Source organism: Podarcis bocagei, assembly GCF_964188305.1.
Source record: "Podarcis bocagei genome assembly, chromosome: 4".
In the NCBI taxonomy this organism is placed as follows: Eukaryota; Metazoa; Chordata; class Lepidosauria; order Squamata; family Lacertidae; genus Podarcis; species Podarcis bocagei.
The window spans coordinates 40213544-40234770 of NC_138128.1; the positions used below are offsets into that span (position 1 = coordinate 40213544).

The 21227-nt window shown below is 42.8% G+C and overlaps 2 protein-coding genes across 2 annotated transcripts in view; one reads left to right on the forward strand and one right to left on the reverse strand.

The window, feature by feature from the left end:
• Positions 1-697: 697 nt before the first annotated feature.
• On the reverse strand, positions 698-9316 carry CFAP410 (cilia and flagella associated protein 410). Its single transcript, XM_081192739.1, has 7 exons — positions 9081-9316; positions 8254-8272; positions 7079-7125; positions 4209-4438; positions 3789-3963; positions 2811-2907; positions 698-1681 (listed from the first exon to the last, which is right to left on the reverse strand). The coding sequence occupies exons 1-7, from the start codon at positions 9275-9277 to the stop codon at positions 1553-1555; spliced, it is 894 nt and encodes a 297-aa protein (XP_081048865.1). The 5' UTR covers positions 9278-9316; the 3' UTR covers positions 698-1552.
• Positions 9317-9475: 159 nt separating this feature from the next.
• TRPM2 (transient receptor potential cation channel subfamily M member 2) overlaps positions 9476-21227 on the forward strand; it is a 37090-nt gene continuing 25338 nt past the window's right edge. The window contains exons 1-6 of the mRNA XM_081192520.1: positions 9476-9689; positions 13924-13987; positions 16118-16425; positions 16688-16773; positions 18427-18595; positions 20137-20317. Of these exons, the coding sequence (XP_081048646.1) occupies positions 16231-16425; positions 16688-16773; positions 18427-18595; positions 20137-20317 (631 nt within the window). The 5' untranslated portion in view covers positions 9476-9689; positions 13924-13987; positions 16118-16230. The remainder of the gene's footprint in view (positions 9690-13923; positions 13988-16117; positions 16426-16687; positions 16774-18426; positions 18596-20136; positions 20318-21227) is intronic.

A 21227-nucleotide genomic window follows, 5' to 3' on the forward strand; every position in this document is an offset into this window, starting at 1 on the left:
ATGGGTGTGGACATCCACTTGTCACATGGTATCAGGTGAGTATAACTTCAACCTAGGACTGCAGAGGAAGAACAGTGAGCACTTTCTAAAGCCACAGCTTTTTGAATTTGGTGTGCGGAGGAGAAAAAGGTGCCAAAAACAAAAAGTGCCAAATTTGCCTGCAAAGGAAGTGTCAGGAACTACATCTTGAACTTTCCTGCACCTGATGTCACATATAACATCTTGTGTAGGAAAAAGTGGCCATGACTTGCCAAAAGTAGCATTTTGGGCCTACCTCTGAGGCTGAGAACTCAGAGCTTGCTTGTACCTGTGTAATGTCCATCCACTCCAAGGGATACAGAAACGGGGGGGGGGGGGAGAGGCAGGAGAGAAAACCAGCACTACAAAGTAAGCAATTCTCTATTGGTGCCATCTATCCAGAGGTGGAGTGCAGAAATATCAGATCTGTGTTTTATATGTAATCAGAGATCAGAGAAAACAGATCCCTTGGTTGAGACATATTTGTAACCAGAATTATTAGGAAAAAATATTATTCTTTTAGATACTGTAGTTAAGAGCTTCCTATTACAAGTAAGAACACACTACCTGTAAGTTACTTAGCAGCATCCACTTAAAGTGTGCTGCTGTCCACCTGATGCAGCTTGACAGACTAAACACAACGGAGCCGATACTATATTGAGCAGAGACAAAGTCTGTATTGTTGTTGGATTCAGACTTTAATACACTTCCTGAACCATATACCATCAACCACACCTCCCCTGGTCCTTCCGTCACAACAACTAAGTAAACTTGCTTTTTCTCTTTTTTTAGGTTACTGTGAAGATTAACCAAGCAAGTGGCAGAAGAAAGTCAAGGCAATATCCAAAAGGTGCAAGACCGCATTCTAATCAAGTAAGAAACAAGATAGTCCATTATACAAATCCAGAATTCTGACTACAGGTGACATTCTTGTTAAGTCCAAATCACTATTTAGAAAAGTAGGAAAGGTGAAGAGAAAGCCTAGAAGTTTGCCACTAAATTTGAAGTTCAATGATTTTTTTTTAAAAAAAAGTCTCAGTTTTTGTGTAAATCAGGCCTTGAGATCAAGGGTCAGAAGCTCCTGACTGCAGGAGGATGGCGGCATCATAGGGATTTGTGTTCCAGTATTAAGACTATGCTAACAGATCAGCAGCTTTGGCTGACAGATTCACAACTGAAGCAAGACAAGGAGTGATTTTCTTCTTCTACTGGGGAGGCACTAAGGAGAAGGCAGGGCCACAAATGCTGACCCCTTTTTCCATATGACAACTACTTGCTGTAATTCGGTGTACACTTGTTTGCCCCTCACTGCCAAAGGCTTTTGCAGGTTGCTGGGTAGCAGTTGCATAGATGCAGGCACACATGTTGTGATTGCAGAGGAAAGCGTGCCTTAGAGCATGGTCCGAGTGCATCATGCACAAGGAATGTATGACGTTTCTTCCTGGGTTCAGTAGCACATCCCCACACTAAGCCCAACAGCACAGGCCTGGTGATGCTAGTTCCGCTGATCCACGAAACAGCTGCCTCGGATCCGCTATCGGTCCTCATGGAGTTCCTTCTTCTGCAAGGCTTGGAGCTTGTTCCCAGTTGTTTGATGGACAACTTCTAGTCCATCTGAATCAAGCTCTTCTAGGAGCATCATGATGGCATTGAGGATGTTGTTCTGTTAACCCAGGACACACAAGACAAAGGGATCAAAAATGGATCAGGAAATTCACTACTTTGCTAAAGTCTAGCCTCTACTAGTACTTGACCTGCTTAGGGAAGTTTTTAATGTTTAATGCTGTATTGTGTTTTTAATATTTGGTTGGGAGCTGCCCAGAGTGGCTGGGGAAACTCAGCCAGATGGGCGGGGTATAAATAATAAATAATTATTATTATTGACCATACTTCGCCCTCTCACTTTTCTTACACAAAGATAGGTTTCTGGATCCGAGCAAAGGCTCGTCTTGATCAACAAACTGTTCTCACAGTGGCCAGCAAGATGCCTCTGAGAAGCCCAAACATGCGGCAGAACTCCCTTGCTTATAATTTGCAGCAACTACGGCTCTTGAAAACAATGCCGTCCCATCTGCAGGACAACACCACAAGACCAGGCATCTTTCAACAGGGGCACTTGGTTTACTGCTGCTTATGGCAAAATATCTCAGGATGAGGTCAATTAATGCATGAGTCAGAACAGGCTACCTTTTGAGAGTCTGCCAGTTATGTTATGATAGGAATCTGCCCTTCCCCTCCCAGACTGCAAGGGCAGATCAGTTACTTAGAATTAACCATGGGATGAGGAAGCAAGGCCGGCCAGCAGTTTCTTCCCTGTAGCCAAGATCTGCTTTACCAGGGGAGAGAGAGATAGCAACTCCTTCCTACTACTCAGCAGCACATGGTGAGGTGGAGCTGCCCTCCAGACACTGGCACTGCTGCGGCTTCGCTTTATGGGGTGGCAACAAGATCAGGGTTGTATGGGAGCAGTGCCATCCAACCGGAGCTCCTGCAACTGCACAGTTCTGACTTCACCACCACCATGCCCCATCCCCATCCAGGTTTTCAGCAATGGCCCCAGTGTTGTGAGGGTAGCTCTCCCTCATGCCACATGCTGCTGCACAGGGACAGCAAATATTCACACATATGCAGTTTACCCTACCTATAGGATCCTGCAGCATTTCAAAGAAGCAGGACCAAGCTATTCCTGACTTGAGCGCCACAGCAGGGCTTAGCTCAAAGCAGTGGCATAGCGCATCATGCACAAAACACAGAGAAAACTACTGAGAGTGGGGAAAGGTTCTCACACACACCCGTTTCTTTCGGTTCCCCTCCATCTGCCTAGGGCACAAGGAGACAAACTTCTCCCTTGGAGCAACAGGCTTCATCCCAAGCTGCTCGCGGATTTTACTGGGCAGGATAAAAGGAAGAGAAAAAGGAAATAAGTAAAGCAGTCATATGGAAGCACCCACCAGCGCTATCGGAAATGGCAGAGAATAGCTGCTCCTACTAGACACAAGAGATCAAACAACAAGAGCATTTCAAGACACGAGCTCTTGGCGTCCCACACAATAACACACTATGTGAATTTACACAGGAAGAGGGAGAATCTCTGTGTTGAGGCGGACATTCTCTAGCAGGGATGGGGAATCTGTGGTCCTTGATATGTTGTTGGGTTTCATCTCTCATCATCCCTGATGACTGACCATGCTAGCTGGGGCTGATGGGAAATGGAATTCAACAATATACCATTGTACTGTGGAGAGTGTATTAACTTATGGTCTGTGTGTGTGGTTTGGGGAGCTGCAAGGCCAGGGAGAAAACAATGCTGTCCAGGGTTGTAAAGACTGCAGAGAGAATAAATGGGTGCACTCTTCCCACCTTAGATCAAATCTATGCTGTCAGGTGCCATAAGAAAGCTGCAGAGATAGCGCAGGATAGTACTCACCCCGGAAATGATCTCTTTCAGCTTCTGCCTTCTGGAAGAAGGTATAGAGTCATAAAGACCAGGACGAGCTGCCTGAGAAACAGTTTCTACCCAAATGCAATTCTGGTTTTAAACGCAGTATAAGTAGTCTCTATAGGAGTATATTGTATTTTAAAATTTCAGAGTTTTTAGGGGGTTTTGAATGTCTTATGTAGATTTTTCAATTTCATTGTTCTGTATGGGACAATGACAATAAAGATATTGTATCGGGAGAGGCACAGGTCTCTACCCCCCCATCCCCCTTTGTGTATTAATAAAGTCACAATAAAGAAATCCCACCAGCAAGAAATAGAGCCCTTCTCACTTTGTCTCCTCCAAGGTGAAGTTCATGACTTCATTTTCATTCTCTGCTGTAGACTCCGTTACACTGGATTCAGTGGTGGAGTTTTGGCAGAAGTTTTCCACGTCCAATTTGGCCGGGGGTGACGTTATCTCTTCCCCTTCCAGCAGGGAATGGGACAGTTCTTCCTCTGTCACCACTGCAAATATCAGGAAAAAAGCAGAGGGAGCATTTTTGTTAGACCAGCTCAGTGCTCTAGGGCTGGCACAGGGAGCCCTTGTGGGCTAGTTCTTTACTTGCAAGGGGTTTCCCACATGGGTAGTATTAAGAAAAGGGGATCCCCAATGGTAGGATTCTATCACCACCACATGTAGACCTAAGAGAAGTTTAAATCAGCAAATGCAAAACACCAACAGAGGCAGGGCAATTTGCCGTAATACGCACTCCGATTGTCAAGCTTCTGGAGATTCGGAAGGTTGCGCAGCACCGTCATCCGATAGCGATGAGGATCAGGACCACAGCAAGGGTTCTCAGAAAGCCAGAGGATTCTCAGGCGGGGCAGCTTCTTCAGGTGGAACAGCTCAAGGAGGCTTGCAATATTGTTCCTCCTGAGATAAAGCTCCGTTAAGTTCTGGCACTGGTTCATTGGCTCCAGGCTGGAGATGTGATTTGCACTATTGGAGAAAGCAAAGGAAAGCTGGAAACCAGATGCAAGTGTTATCAACTGTATCAGGCTTGCATGACATAAGGCTCATGATCTGACTATGATTCCCCAGGAGAAATACACATTATCTGCAGCACTGCTCTGTCTCTCTGCAGGGGGACATATGAAGCCTCATGACAGAAGTATGGCTGACACACGATGCAGCAGATCAAGTGCTGTTTCAAAGTCTACCCTCCCACCCCCTTTCTGCTGGTTACCACTGGCTTAGGTCCTGCTGGTACAACCCACCATCTGGGCTGTCACATTAGATCGCAGCTCCTTGACAGTGGGGCTTCCCCACCAATGCCACAAGCTCCCTCAATGACAGAAGATGATGTAGCCAGGCAGAGCTGGCTGCTGCATCCAAACCCCCTCCAGCAGAATAGACAAGGGGTTTGGAGATCATGCTAATTTACAACTACAGACAGTATTGTTTATACTACTGTTTTATTTAGTTTTATTCGTTTATTAAATTTGTATACCACTCTTCATCCATAGATCTCAGGGCTGTCCGCAACTTTCTTACAACCCAGTCTTGCATCTCTTTATCACACTGTCTATATTTTGCATGGTTTCCTTCTAAAAACAACAACACACCTTCTCTTTCAAATATATTTTAAATATTCCCACATAGGGTCTTTCTTATGGTCAGCATCTGTAACAGTTTGCAGGGTTAATAGCAAAATTCTATTTACTAATAATAGGTCCCTCTTGCAGTGGGATAGGTCCCTTGCAATAATAGGTCCCTCAAAGCAGTGGCATAGCGCATCATGCACAAAACACAGAGAAAACTACTGAGAGTGGGGAAAGGTTCTCACACACCTCTTGTGTTCAAGGAGGCTTTCTCCCAAGTAAGTGGGAGAAAGGAATATAGGAACATGCACACTGCACAATTTTGCCTTCCGTTTCCCTTTCTGGTATTGCTCCTTTCGCTTTCACCTGACATAGCCCCACCCTCACAGAAAAGGAAGCAAACAAAACTTGAGTGCCCATCACTGACAGGGAAAAGAAGGGCTGATTGTAACTGGGAAGGCTAAAGCTGTTTATTACCATCAGGCGAAGATGAAGTGCCGATGCTCAGCAGGGGCATGTGTAAATGTTCACATCCAAGAGATGATCAGAATGGATCTTAATTTACAATCTCCACGTACAAGGCACAGATTTGTTTAGAAATAAACTGTATAGGGCTTTTTACCAAGCCCCCCTCCCGAGTTGACTAGCCTGGAAAAAAAATATTAGCCAGCTGAGGGGTTGTCAGATGAAGAACTGGGAGCTGCATTTCTATGCTGAGTGCACAGGAAGAACAGATCACTGCACACATCCTCCACCTCGCCTGTGTGGAATTCTTGGTAGCCATTGGTGACCAGGCCACCTTTGAAAGTTTGAGCATTACACCGATCCTGGTCTGACTGCACTGGCTACCAATTAGTTTCAGGGCCCAATTCAAAGTGCTGGTTTTGACCAGCTCAGGACCGCAATACCTCAAGGACTGCCTCTTTTCATATAAACCTATTCGGGCCCTGAGATCATCTTCCAAGGCCCTTCTTTGTGTGCCTCCTCCTAGAGAGTTTCGGAGGGTGGCAACACGAGAATGTGCCTCCTCTGCAGTGGCTCCCTGTCTGTGGAATGCTCTCCCCAGGAAAGATTGCCTAGCACTTTCATTATATACCTTTAGGCACCAAGCAAAAACATTTCTTGTTAACCAGGCCTTTGGCTGATTTGATTGAAATCCTATGCTCTCATAAAATGTGGGGGGGGGGGTTAGGGGGGTGTTATTGGGTTGTTGTTTTATTTTGATTATGTATTTTGTGGTTTTATATTTTGATTTTATTCTGTCACCTGCTTTGAGACCTGCAGGTATATAAAATCAATAAATATAATAATAATAATAATAATACAGTGGTGCCTCGCAAGACGAAAATAGTTCATTCCGCGAGTCTTTTCGTCTTGCGATGCTTTTCGTCTTGCGAAGCATGGTCCGTCGCAACTGCGCCTCTTCAAGCGGCTTTAAGAAAAAAGCGCAAGGGAAATTCGTCTAGCGAAGCAACGCAAAACTGAAAAACCCTTCCGTCTAGCGAGTTTTTTGTCTTGCGAGGCATTCGTCTTGCGGGGCACCACTGTAATAGAGTTCACAGTGTTGTATGTAAGCCTATCCCCTCTTTTTACCTGCACATGTAGGAAATCCACAATTAAAGTACGTAGAATTATTTACTGTTAGCTAGTACAGTACTGAACATCTAAAATCCTATATATCTAAGTTTATTTTTAAGCTGGTGCTCATATTCACAGTGGTACAAGCAAAATATTCTACTATATAGAAGGCAGGCGGGCATTATTTAGTTTCATAACATCTGTTCCAAGCAGAATTGATGGCAAGTATGAAAGACATACAAAGAGCGTGTGGCAGAAGGCAGGCAACCCAACAACCAATCGAGGTAAGAAGATGAAGAAAGAGAGTCAAAATGCTACGCATTCTCAACATGGTAAATAGCCTGGACTGGTTAGGTTTTCAAGGGAGAGTCCTATTCATCCTCAGAAGGGAGATTTTTTTATTTCCCCTGGCTTGATTTGTTAAGCCAACAATTACCTTTTAACAGACTGCAACACATACCTGAACGTGATCACCTCAATGTTGGGAAGCTCACGGCAGATAGAAATCTAGAAAAAGAGAATCAAGCAGAAGAGAAGCTTTAGCAAACTTTAGCAGTCTCTTGTTGGTGGGGCAGGGAGGAAGCATGTAGCTTGCTAACTGACCCAGTAAGCCTGTTAGAAATGTTAGGCACTCATACTGTAAGTTTTTTTTTTGCACCATTTATTTAACTTAAGGCCAAAGAACTCTGAATCAACCAATACTTAAAAAAAAAAAAAAATCCCAGGACTACAGGGCTGGAAAGGCCACCTGTGTCAAGGCAGGGTGCTCTGCTTCCAAATTACTTACTGTTGTCTCTTTTCTGACAACAGTAGCTTCCTAGGGTCTTAAGACTGTGATCTTTTCCTGCCAGTAATCATTTTAAGTTGAAGCGCCAAGGATCAAGCCTGGAACCTTCTGAATGCAAAAGCATGTACTCTACCCATGAGCTATATCCCGTAATGGAGATCAGTACAGGCAGTGAAGGCTCTGGGTCCATTACAGCCATCATGTCAATACCGTAATTCCCAGTTGGCCGTGAAAGCTAGGCCAAGACAAAGCACAGAGAGGCGGCATCTCAAGGAAGCCAGACAGCTCTTTTGTTTCCTACTTACTGACAATTCCTGCATGAAATAGTGGCTGCTGATACTTGTGCCAAGCTACTGTAAAGCCACCTCATCACCTCCTTATTTCTAGTATACTTCTAGTATAGAAGTATAGTTCTAGAAAGAAGCAAAAAGGATCAAGTTATTAACTTTTGCTTCCTCCTTGGAGCTGGTCTCTCTCTCTCAGTTTGATTTCAACAAGGAACGGCTAAGAACCACTCCTGACCCCATTCCTTCCTCTGCTGGGAAAATTCAAGTGCTATAATTGATATGAAGACCTTGCCATATCTGCTAATCATAGGAGGACTGGAGCATTTCCCTTTTCCAATAACTAAAACATGCAGGAGAAAACTGGATTCTATGCATCCTCTCACTATAATTAGCTTCTGAAGACAAGCAGAAAGCAAAAATTTTGAGATACACTGACTGTTCAACAAGTAAGGTATACAAGGGGGAGGGGCATCCAAATTCTCTGCTTCTATCCTTTAAAACAACAACGGCAAACACCATGCCAATTCACTGCTTTTTTAGAAAGTTAGGAACAACACTTACATCTGAGATGCGGCTGCCCCTAAAAGAGAAAAACAATCTTTTTAATAGGTAAAACAGATCATGCACTTAAAATGCTGAAACAGTATTTATAACAAGCAAAGGAAAGCCACTTGTGAAAGAGACACAATTAAAGGCCTTTACAAGCATTCTGCCTCTCCTCTGCATTTAATGGAAGTGTGTCGAGTGGCACTGCAATGACAAGCTCTTCCTCAGCCCCTGTGTACACATATATCTGTACACATGTATTTCTGCACCTCTGCAGTGCGTCTACAATTATATGTGCATGAGCACCTCTCCACACAATCCGAAACCAGTGGAGAATTGGCTATGCACATATGGGGATACTATGCAGGGATGTTGCAAACGTCCCAATGGAAGAGGAGCCAGACACTGGATGACTGAAAACAGTGCAAGCAATCAGGTATGCGTCCTCCAGATGTTGCTGTTGGACTCCAACTTCCAGGAAGTCATTTTGCTGGCCAAGCTTTCCCCAAGGCTGTATCTGCTGGGGGCAAAACAACTGTTGATTTGTGCCAGGTATGCTGCCAAAAGAGACACTGGCCAGGAGGAAACTGTAGCAACCCTATCAGGTGCAGGAGCACAACAGGGGAGGGGAGGGAGAATGGACCGGTTTTAGCATCTTTATTTTGTGTTTCGACCGCGTGGTGAGATTCCTGCATCCCGGGGGTCCCTCCCAACTCCACAATTCTATGGTGCCATTATTCTAACTCCCGGATCTTCCGTTCCCCAGCCGGTCAGCCGCGGACCCCTCTTCCACCCCGGTTCCAGCTCCGCCGCCAGGTGAGCGCTGGCCTCTCTCCCCGTACCAGCAGTTCAGCTTGCGGACGCCGCTGAGGTCGGTGGCCTTTGCCCGGGACAGGACCACCTTACGGGTCAGTTTCATGGCCGCGGCGGGGTCGCCGGCCTTCCCGGGCCGGGTCGCCAAGGCCCGCTCGCCAGCTTCCGACGCGTTTCCAAGGGCGGGCCCGGGCGCAGGCGCAGGCGCAGATGCCTTCGCCTCCATCCCGCTCACGGCAGAGCCGGCACGCTGGGCCGGGGCGGGGCTTAAATTGCCTGCCCCGCCCCTCGCCCTCTTCACCCAGTGGCGCGAGCCTGAGCCAAACGACTTGCAGGGGCGGAGTTAGTCGCGGCTCTGGACCCCGAGGGGTGGAGTCAGATGAGTGGGCGGAGTCGCCGGGAGATCGTTAGTACCTTTTGGCGGCGTTGTGCTCTGCGCGTGCGCGTCAACTGAAATAGGAATGCAGCGGTTGACGGCGCTCGCCTGTTCCTCAAATTAATTGTTATTATCGCTCCTACGTTTTTTTTCCAGCCAAGAACCTCAAAAGTAGCATACATGGAGCTTAGGCCCCCCTTTTTTGAAATGCTAAAGCGACCCTGTGCGGTTTGTATGTTTGACCCCGGTGTGGGTTAAGGTGGTATGTATGTATATTGAAACTATTTTTTATGAGTTTTGCTTCTATCTTGTCTTTCCTCTAAGGAACTAAAAGTAGCACGTGCTGTTTCTTCCACTCCAATTTTATCCTCACAGCGACCCTGTAAAGTAGACTAGGCTGAGAGATTGCAACCCGCCCAGGGCAAAGCTTGTCGGCCTGAGTCTATACCTCAGATAATCTGGGCAGGGACAGTAATATCCAACAAATAAAGCTAAACTTCATAAGCAGTTATACTTGAGTGAGGAACATTGCACTAAAACTATTTGAAATATACTGTTCTGACTCAGTTTGTAGATCCATCAGGCACACAAAAGTTCTAGCCATTACATGCCTATCCTGTACCCATTTACTTAGAGGTTTTGATGATTAAGCAGTACAGTTGCACCTCGGTTTTCGAAAGTAATCCGTCTAAGTTCTGAAACGTTTGAAAACTGAGGCGCAAAGGGCGGCCTGCAAATTTAATTGAGAAAATTGAGAAACACTCAGCGGAAGCTGTTCGACTTCCAAGGCGCATTCGAAAATGGAAGCATTTACTTCTGGGTTTTCGGCCTTCAAGTTCCGAAACGTTTGTCAACAGAGATGTTTGAAAACCAAGGCACCTCTGTATATTAATCCTGGTAAAATAAATTTACTTTGCAGTTGGCTCCATTGGTGCTAGTGTAACATCCAGTCTTCAGAAAGAACTATGCAAATTTTAAAAGTTTCCAAATAAATAAAAACAAACAAAACAAACTTTTGAGTGGCTGGGAGCTTTGTTTTGTTTTTGCTAGTTTATTATGTATTTTGTGTTTTCATGTTGTAAACTACCTTGTGATCTTCAGGTGAAGTGTGGTATATAAATTTAAACAACAACAATACCTTGTTTTTCACTGTATCTGTGTATCTTAATAACATGGGCCGCATATGCCCATGATTACCTAGGCAGCTACATCACCCACACCACTCATTAGCAATTGATAAATGGCATATATATATATAAAATGCAAGGTAAAAATCACAAGAATGGAACAAATGAGTTTGGGGAAAATGCAGTAGCTGAGTGAGGATGGGCAGATTTAAAACAAGATGGAGATTATTATAACTTTGTAACTAACAAGACTTAAATATTATAGATGGGATACTTTCCTGAAGACCATAGTTGCAGCTTGTAACTGTTCCTAGTCTTTTGTACTCTCTCCTAAAGAAGTGGGATTTTGCCAGAATTAGCCATGATCTGGTAATCTCTAGATTAATTACCACAACAAATTTCACTCTTACTGGAGTTGCCACTGCTTAGAAGTTTTACTTTGGACAATTTGCAGCTGCTGAGTTTATTTATTTTTATTATTTGCTGTCATCTGTAGCCTCATCGCAAGAGTTTTCTATTTGTTGTTGACTAATACAATATTACATGAGTACACTTGTACTGGCTACAATTAAACTTCTGGGCACAAAAATCAAAGTTCTGATTCTTTTTTTTAAATCCCCGTAAAGTCAGAAATTGTCAGGACTTGGCATACTTGAGAAACAACTTTTGTGTTTGTGAACTTTGTCCCCTGTTGTGATCTGGTCATATGGCCCTGGGTGTCCTTTAAGGGAGGCAACTAAACTATCCATTACCATGAAATGCCTAATTATGCTTTTTTATGGTGCTTAATTATGTAGTACCTGGATGCAGCTGGGCTTCCATTCTTGTGGTCTTCTTCTTGTTGCTTGTGTCGTTTGCACTGATTTGTAAACTTTCCTGTGTTTTATTTATTGGTGTATTTACTGTTTTATCTCACTTTTTATATTTTAACTGTTGGCAACCACCTTGAGGGCTGTTATGATATGGTGGTACTGTATGTAGGTTAACAAGAATCCATAAAAGGATACATTTCCTTGAGGAAAGATGTCTAGAGCTTGTGCAACAAATAAGTGACAACTTGGCATTTATACTACAGTGTGGATGGAAAAAGATGCTTGTCTCTGACCACCCTTTATCTCAGTCACCAGAGCACCTTTCATATTTCTTCAGCATATATCCTAGAAGCTGTTTGGTGACCTTGATGTCTGAGATTAATGTACTTTCCATCTTTTCTAAAGTAATTTTTTACATAATTGCCTGTTGGTTTTTCCTTTCACAGAGCTGTAAAAACTTGAAAAGCACTCCTATTCATGGGCACTCAGGGGCACCTTCTAAGCTCATTAGAGCTTTAGACATACTTGCCTAAATAGACTTGGATCAGGACCTCAGTGGTTATATTGTAGACAGCACGATGCCAGCCAGATGGTGGGGTGGAGGGCATCTAAGTTGGCTGAGAAAAGAAGCAGCTAAATCAGGAATAGCCAATGTGGTGCCTGTTGTGGGCCATAGCTCCCATCTGACTGAGCCAGCATGACCAATGGTTGGTGATAATAGAATCCTAGAATTGAAGGGATCCTGAGGGTCATCTTGACCAACCCCCTGCAATGCAGGAATCTCAACTAATGCATCCGTGACAGATGGCCATCCAACCTCTGCTTAAAAACTTCCAAGGAAGGAGAGCCCACCACTTTCTGAGGGAGTCCATTCCACTGTCAAACAGCTCTTAATGTCAGAAAGTTCTTCCTGAAGTTTAGTTGCAATCTCCTTTTTTGTAACTTGAAGCCATTGGTTTGTGTCCTACCCTCCAAAGCAAGAGAAAACAAGCTTGCTCCATATTCCATGTGACAGTCCTTTAGATATTTGAAGATAGCCATCATATTTCCTCCCTGACTCCTCTTTACCATGCTAAACGTACCCAACTCCTTCAACCATTTATCATAAGGCTTGGTTTCCAGATCCTTGATCATCTTGGTTTCCCTCCTCTGCACATGTTTCACCTTGTCAATACCTTCTTCAATTGTGGTGCCCAGAAGTAAACACAGTATTCCAGGTGGGGTCTGACCAAGGCAGAATAATGGTCAAAGGAAATACTTTAAGGATCACTGGCCTAAGCATCATGAGTCTCATGTGCAGCAGATGTCTTAATAAGGTGATATAATAAAGAGGTGGTTTAATAGACAGTACTAGATGAGATTAAAGGTGAGTGGAATGCTTTCCCATGTTAAAAAAAAATTTAAGTAGAAAACTATCATATTGGGGACAACATTCTGGCTCAGCCTGTCACTTATTTTGCTGCTTTGGTAACTAGTACTTTGTGAGATAGGTGACTTACTATATCTCCATTAAAATACAATAATGCTTTATGCAATGCAATGGCATTTTCAATTATCATTATATCAATGATAATAGTGTGTGTGTGTGTGTGTGTGTGTGTGTGTGTGTGTGTAGGAAGGGAGTCTTATCTTTTTAGAACTTTCCCCATTTGGCTCTTATTCCCACCTTTAAATAATTTATTTAAAATGGTTTTGCATGTGTACATGGAAAGCTAAAATAAGGACTTCTGCTTTTAAATGCATTGCTCACGGATATTTTTATAAATAAACAATCTCCACTAGAAATGATTTTCTCCATCCACAACATTATTTTGGGGACAGCTATTTATCAATACGTAAAGGGAAGACCCATGAAGTGGTAAGTGAATTTTGACCCTTGCTTTTACCACAAAGGATCCAACAGATATTATGGCAGCTAGAAGCATGTACTGCTAGCGCAGTACATGGAGTAGTATCTATAAGGCTGGACTGTTGTGGTTGCATGTAGTCACAGTCTCTAAGATTTTCATGCAGGCCTTCTACCTTGGGCCATTCCTTGGCTTTCCCCCCAAACAATTTGGTGTATTTTATCCTGATTATATGGAATATTGTGAGCTAAATGCAGTTATTCACTCTGGGGAATTGTTAGCCTATTTTTACAAGAATGTCACCATAACACTAGCAGGAAGGAGAGTCGGCTAATTGCAGTCGAATATACTGCATCCATACTGTATGCAGATCAGACCCCAGAGGCATCTTCTTATTGGGGCATTATTTGTTTCTGATACATGTGGACTAGTAGCCACATTGGAACATGCATCAAAAAGCATATTGACTTTTGCCCCATCATTTGTATTGCTCTTTTGGGGAAGCTCCTCAACGGGACTGTTCAAAAACTAGACTGCGTTGTCTACAATTGTTCAAGACAGATGTGTGACTCTACACCACACAATCTAGCAAACTCTGGATTTGTCTTCCTGTCCCAAGCTCTTGAGCGGGGCTGGGGACAGTTTCTTTCTGCAGTGTGATTTGTTGGCAAGCTGCCAACCCTTGATCTGTCTCCTCCTCTTAACTGCAGTCACTTCAGAAAGGCTTCCTCTTTCTCCAGCCATAAAGTGACCAGCTTGCAGCATGAGACAGAGGTATGTCCCTCGTGTCTGGCAGGAAGTACATGAGTAGGAGTGGGATCGGGAGGATGCTGCAGGAAAGGTAGAGACAAGCTGTTTGTGTGTGTGGCTTTCCGTTGCAAATTCTAAGAACCTTTAAAATGGGGGGAGGGGGGCTGAAGTAGCAAAGGCTGGGAATTTGCACCTAAGTGATGCTTTGCACATTTAGAGATGGATAAAACAGTCTCTGCAGAAATTGCTTAGTAATTCTACTGACTGGACTGAAATACTCTGCACTGCAAGGTCAGGAGAAATCCTTGATGCATTTTAAACAGTCTGAGATCGCTTTGTGCAATGCACACGGAACTGGATGCTTATGTGCATAGAGATATTAACTGTACGTGCATGCGTGGATGAGTTGATGCTTCGTATTTTCTTCTTTCAAGCTGTACCTCATTAGCTAATGTGTATTTATTCAGAAGTATGTGGATTCAATGTTTCTTACTCCTAAATAAGTGTGCATAGGATTGCAGTTTATGCCTATAGGAAAACCTTGGCAAAGTGCTTACAGCGAGACCATTTATGAGACTATCCAGAGCTAGAAAAATGTCTTTTTGATTTTTGGAGTTAGAATGACATTTTTAGGAAGCTGCTGTGACAAAAGTGCAATCAGTAATAGAGCACATGCTGATACTTTTTATTGGGCTGTCAGCTGGTGTGAACTTTGCTGGTTACACCATTCCTAATTATATCTCCACCTTCCCTTTGCTAGAAATATTTGAAGCATCATAAAAACCACCTGAGGTCATTAGTCTCTAGTGGCATAATACGTGTTGTTTCAGATGTTTCCTTAAGTGAATTTTAAAAGGGGGGGGGGGATAATTCAATTACTAATCTTAAGAAAACAGTTTAAGATGCAGTATTGGAGCCAGAAAATGTAGATAACTCATATAAATGAAGAGACTTACCATAGTTTGCCCATTTGTATGTTTTTGTCTAAAATTTCTCAAGTGTTTCCCAACTAAAGAGAGATCAGGGTGGTGTGTAGAGAGGCACTGCTTACAGTAGGTATACAGCACAATTCTAAGCATGTTGGAAGTCTCACTGAATTCAGATGGGCTTGCTGCCTTGAAAGTATGCTCAGAATTGCAGCCTTAATGCGAGAACAACTGCTGTGCCTTTTCTTGTGGAAAGGACATTACATCTAGTAACAGATATAAGGATTTGCCATTATTAAAGACTTTGGGTCTCCATGTCACCTTATACCACCTTGTGTACCAGTCACTCCTTAAACATTGGTACCTAAGATTCCTGGGTAGAAGACTAATAATGTATCCAATAAAGGTGGGTTTCTCTGCTGCATAGCAGAAATTTCTTTCAGTTCAGACAACAGCAGAAAACTGGATTGGATACTGGAAAGTATGTGAGAAAGAATTATTGACCAAACAGATTTTGCCATGATTCCCATAAAACGTTAGGACATAAATTGGAAGCCTGTGTGGCCTTCCAGATGTTGTTGGACTCTAACTCTCATCCACCCCAGCCAACATAGCCAATGGTCCGGGATGATGGGAGCTATAGTCTAGCCACTGCTGGAGGGCCACAGATTCCCTACCCCTGTGTTAGACGGTCAACTTTTCCCTTTTCTTGCAAGGAATCCTATTCGGAATAAGGGAATTTCCCTTTAAAAAAGGGGAAAGTTGACAGCTATGGTTAGGGCGTTATGATATAGTGGAAGATGCAGAAAGTATTAAGATTATTCTATATTTTACTTTTACATATGTCTTGTCTACAAATAAGCAGCATCAGTCAGGGGGATCTAGTCTAACTAGAAATAAGCACCTGGTTGACCATGGTGAGAACAGGATGCTAGACTAGATGGGCCTTTGACCTGATCCAGCAAGGCTCTTTTTGTGTTTTTAAGACTTTCTCCTGCTGTTGCTCAATTAACTGGACAACATTTATCCCTGTAGCTCAGTGATTTTTCAGCATGTTAGTACTTAAAATATATTTGTGTACCTTGAATACCAGTCATAACCTCAGTGTTGTGGTACTATCTGAACATAGGGGAATCTAGCAAATTCACCATAATACTTAAATTGAAATATGAGAAAATGATGGAAGTGCTTCAGTCAGCAGATCCATTTTGGTGTTTCCAAAATGCAGGTAGTGCACTCCTGTTGAATTCCACTATCTCTGAGGTGATGGTTTTGAGGGATCCTTTTCCAATTGTGTTTGAAGTCTGAACAGCATCAGTGAGTGACCTGAGAAATACAGCCATGGCTGGACCAGGCAGGCGAATCAGAACACTCCCTACGGATCTGAATAAGGTTTGCCCTGATGAAGGAGATGGCTATCCTGTGTATCCTAGGAGCTACTATGACCTTGATGTGGTCCCTAATCTCAGACGAAGTAACAGCGCCTTTAGTAAGAACAAGAAGAGGGCTCACTTTAACTCTGGTGCCAATGAAAAGGTAAGTTAAATAAAAAGAAGTCATACATTGGAGGAGTAAACTAACATGGGGTGGAAATCATGAGTGCAAGTTGAAGCGAAAAAATAACCCCATCTTAAAGGGATAGCTTGGCTACAAGTTGAACTGTGTCCCTTAAAAGACCCCAAATTCTGCATTGTGCAAAAATGAATTTTATACAAATGATGCAAATTAGCACCTTTTTTGTAGCATTTTATTTTTTATCTGCTACTTTTTGGTGACTGCTCTGTTCCCAATATCACAGGAAAATCTCAGCACATGGATCCCTGAAAACATACGGAAAAAAGAATGTGTCTATTTTATTGAAGGTTCCCAAATGTCAGATTCTGGGTAAGTGCCTTGTTTTCACTTCTCACTTCATACACTTCTAACTCTGGCTTCTACCATTATTCACAATTATTTTCGCTGCACAGCGAAAGCAGTGATCCCTCTTGCTGTTCTGGCTTCTGGGATAACTGCGCAGCCTGCATTAACTCCATAAGATGCACACACATTTCCCCTTACTTTTTAGAAGGGAAAAAGTCAGTCTTATAGAGAAAAAAAATACGGTACTTAACCCGAGCTACCACTGTATAGAAAAATTAAATTAAATTTACATTTAAAATAAAACCCAAAATTTTAAAATTCAAACTCAGTAAAAGGACTATGCTGTGTAAATTGTGTTCAGTTGAGCTGAATGCATGTTTATATATAACGCTTAACGGCATTTGAGCTTCTCACATGCTTCATGTGTGTTTTGCTATGAATGCTGTTATGACAGAAATTCAGAAGAAAAACAGATATATATTATGTTTGTTCTAGGAACCAATTTAAAACAAAACCAATTAGGGCTGTAATCCTATATGCACTTACTTAAGGATAAGCTCTACTGAACTCAGTGGGACTTACTTCTGAGTAGGCATGTATAGGATTGCACTGTTAATCTTCATGCACAAAAGCTATCTTGAGTTGTATTTAGAGGATGGAATTGTCATCCTGTTAATACCTGTGGACCTATTCATGTCACCTAGCCAGGTTGTGGGGAGCAGCTGAGGCAAAAGTCACTTGGAAATGCTATGATTGATACCCCACAGCCCCTGGCAAAACCGATCATGCGCATTTGCTAGTATGGATGAAATTCAGCTGCTAGCATGTGCTAGCAAACGCTCCAAAATAGTGATGTTTGTAGTAGCTTGCCAAGAGATCAATACTTTGTCTACTAACGGGTGGACTGAAATCCAGTATGAAGAAGATTTTTGAGCAGTTATCATCATATGCTCTGTACACAAAACAGGTGGATCTAATGAAAGCTTATGCATCAGTGCATGTGCTAGTCTTTAAGGTGCCACAGGAGGAATCCAAAATTTTGAGAAAGGAAATGCAGTGAATTGTGAATTATGGAATGGTGAGACCTGGAGACCCTATGCTCCACTGTCATGGAAGGCTTAGAACAGGCATAGGCAACCTTTGGCCCTCCAGATGTTTTGGACTACAATTCCAACCATCCCTGACCAATGGTCCTGTTACCTAGGGATCATGGGAGTTGAGGGCCAAAACATCTGGAGGGCCGAAGTTTGCCTATGCCTGGCTTAGAAGATATACCAGTCAGGAAGCTATAATTATTATTATTATTTATTTGTCTCCAACAAGAATACAAGACCAATGGAAAACCTATTACTCCACGCAGGTCTCGGATTCAAGTAAGTCCAGTACGAACTACATAACGAAACTATCCGGAGGCCACCATCTCGTATCTGAACTTAGTGTTGCTTATGAAGAACAGTACAGCTTGAGTGCACTAAAATTTACTCCATTGCACAATGATTAAAGCCATAGAAGCTCTGTCCTGTAAGAAATTTGACAACTCTAGCAAAGCCAATTAATAGTCATTTCATTAATTGCTATAAGTATAACCCTCTGTTTTATTGTGGATCCAGCAGGCTGCTCTGAAAGGGCTACCAAGTAGCTTCTTAGATTCAATGGTCATGTTTTATTTCCCCCCAGGAAAGTAGTGTGTGAGTGTGGCTATCTCAGGGAGCAGCACTTGGAGGAAGCCATAAAGCCTGCCATGTTTCAGGGGAAAGAATGGGATCCCAGAAGACACGTCCAGGAAGTGCCAACAGATGCTTTTGGGGATCTCAGCTTCACAACCGTGGGACAGAAAACAGGGAAGGTGAGTTAGCACATGCAAGGGACTGGAGCCTACTACTTCAACATGAGTAGTTAGCGTTCATAGCAGTTGAAAGTTGTGTAGGCCACAAGGATTTCTAGTAAGATTTGGAAGCTAAGAAGAGAGCATTGTTTATAAAGCTTGTAAGGGAAGTGGGTTAAAAAAACACCCGCCAATTAAAATTTTGATTAAGTGTTCAGGCTGCAAGGGCAAGAATGAAAAGTAAGACACTGTAATCATACTCTGGGATTCTAACCTACTAGGTATCCTTTAAATGTTATGGGGGCTCCAAGCTAGCCCCTATGCAACGAATATATCCTACTTTGTTGCTATAAATGATAAGTTGTGATAGTTGTGATAAGGGGAGCAACTGCTTCATGGCGGGGGCAACCCAGCCAGATGAGCAGGGTATTATTGTTTTTGTTAATAATCCCACAGCCATTCAGGCAAGACCAATTGCATGTGTCGCATTACAAAATTATAATCTTGACAGTATTGAAGGTGACAATTTAGTCCCATTCAGTTGAAATGCTTATGCACTGAATCAATATCTGAAGCAGCCCACCCCCAAGGTAGTCCCACCCCCAGTGTCATTCATCATCTGTGCCTGATGTCTGCATATATGATGTCTGCATATATAGCTTGAATGTCTGCAGAGAGGAAGCTGTGCATGCAAATGTTCCCTCACTGCAGATGTTTGTTCTAAGTGCATGAACCTCAGGCTGAGGCAAGCTGGTGTGTGTGACATTGGGTGGCGGTACCAGTTCATGTAGATTCATCATGGAGCATTTCATCTGAATAGTGTTTTTTTGTGATAAGGGAAGCAACTGTCAGGAGTGGGGAGCCTGCTTCTGCATGTGGAGGCTCCCTGCATGAGGCAGAACATTTATTTCCTGTCACCCTTCAACTTACAGAGCGGGGTGGGGAGGGGAACACAGTTAGTGCACCTGTTTCCACAGCCTGCCATTATGTGTTGTTTTTCCCAGCTCCCAAAATGTCCAGAAATAGAGCTTTCATAGCATAGATACTGGGAATTATTAACATTAGGCAGGTACTGTACTATTTTAGATGTCTGATAAAAACTTCTTTATTTTATTTTAGCAAGCCTAGCCAGACACATAATTTATTCATGTACACTTGTTTTTAATATTTGCTGAATTTATCAGTGCTACATTGATAATTTTTATGTGCATTGCTTGGAGATTTTTATCAAGTGGTTTATATTCTCTAATAAATAATAAGTGGAACAATAAGAAGAGTTGTCTCTGAGTGAAAAAGAACCTCTTTGTAGCTTGAAATAGATTTCTGCCCCCCCCCCAAGTCACAGAAGATATTCTCTACATTGTCTTTGTGACTTCCTATTCCACTCAGACACAAAGCTTTGAGAATATGCTTCTGATTCACAAGACTCCTTGGATGCTTGAATTAAATGGGAGGGCCTGTGGAGAGCCTGGAACTCTTACGATATTGGCCATAGTTGCTAGAATCAGAGAATAGCTTTCTCATACCATCTGTGCTTTATTTGCTTTATTCTCCTGTTGCAGTTTGTGCGTGTCTCCTCTAATACCCACCCAAGCGTAATTTACCAGCTGATGACGCAGCACTGGGGACTTGATATACCCAACCTCTTAATATCTGTGACAGGAGGAGCTAAAAACTTCAACATGAAGCTGAGACTGAAAAACATATTCCGGAGGGGGCTTGTTAAAGTAGCGCAGACAACAGGTAAGGCAGAATCCTGCTCCAAAGCCACCAATAAAGGACACATTCCTGTATTGTTTCTCTGTTTCTTTATGTAATATTGTTACCTGCTCCCTCACTTCTCCAGATGGTAAGAGGGTTACAAGGAAGCAGCACCTACTCAGGTTTCGTTTCATATGGAAAGAAAGCACTGGAAGCTTACTGGTGTTTTGTAATATTTGTATTTATTCACAAATATACAAGTTGCACTTCAGTGGAGATACAGCATCAAGTACACCAACTGACACCCCCAACAAAGTTCACCACATCCACATCAAGTCTTGCAGCACCTTTAGAGGTCCAGAAGTCCAAAATCTATCCTTTTTCTCTGATTCTATCTGCCTCAAGCTGCTATGTGTAGGGATGTGTGCTATGGACATATCATTCAGATTTTTGCTAGCCATTGATAAAGTTTGCCATTAAGAACCAATAGCTAGGATTGTCATATTTCAAAAAGTGAAAATCTAGACACAAAAGTTGTTGAGCTGTTTTTCTAAATAAAAAAATTGAAGTTTTTAGGAAAATCACCAAAAAACCCCAACACTTCTGCCATACACCCAGGATTTTTCAGACTTTTCAGCTGCTTTCTAAAAATTCCGCCTGGACACCACACCATTTTTGACAGACAAATGCCAGATGTATGGCAGGCCTAAGGTAATCTCCATTTTTTAAAATGGGGGTTTTGCTGTGCAAAATGTATCTTAACCAGTGTGACCATTTTAGCAGCCTCTTCTAACAACTATAGAAACCTAAAGATGGAAGGGACACAAAGAGACCACCCAGCCCAATCCCTAATCTGATAACAATATTTTGACCTCTTCTTTCAATCATTAGTAATCAGATGGACCCCTGAGGTGGTTTTCAATCATTAAGAAGTAATAAAACCTAAAATAAA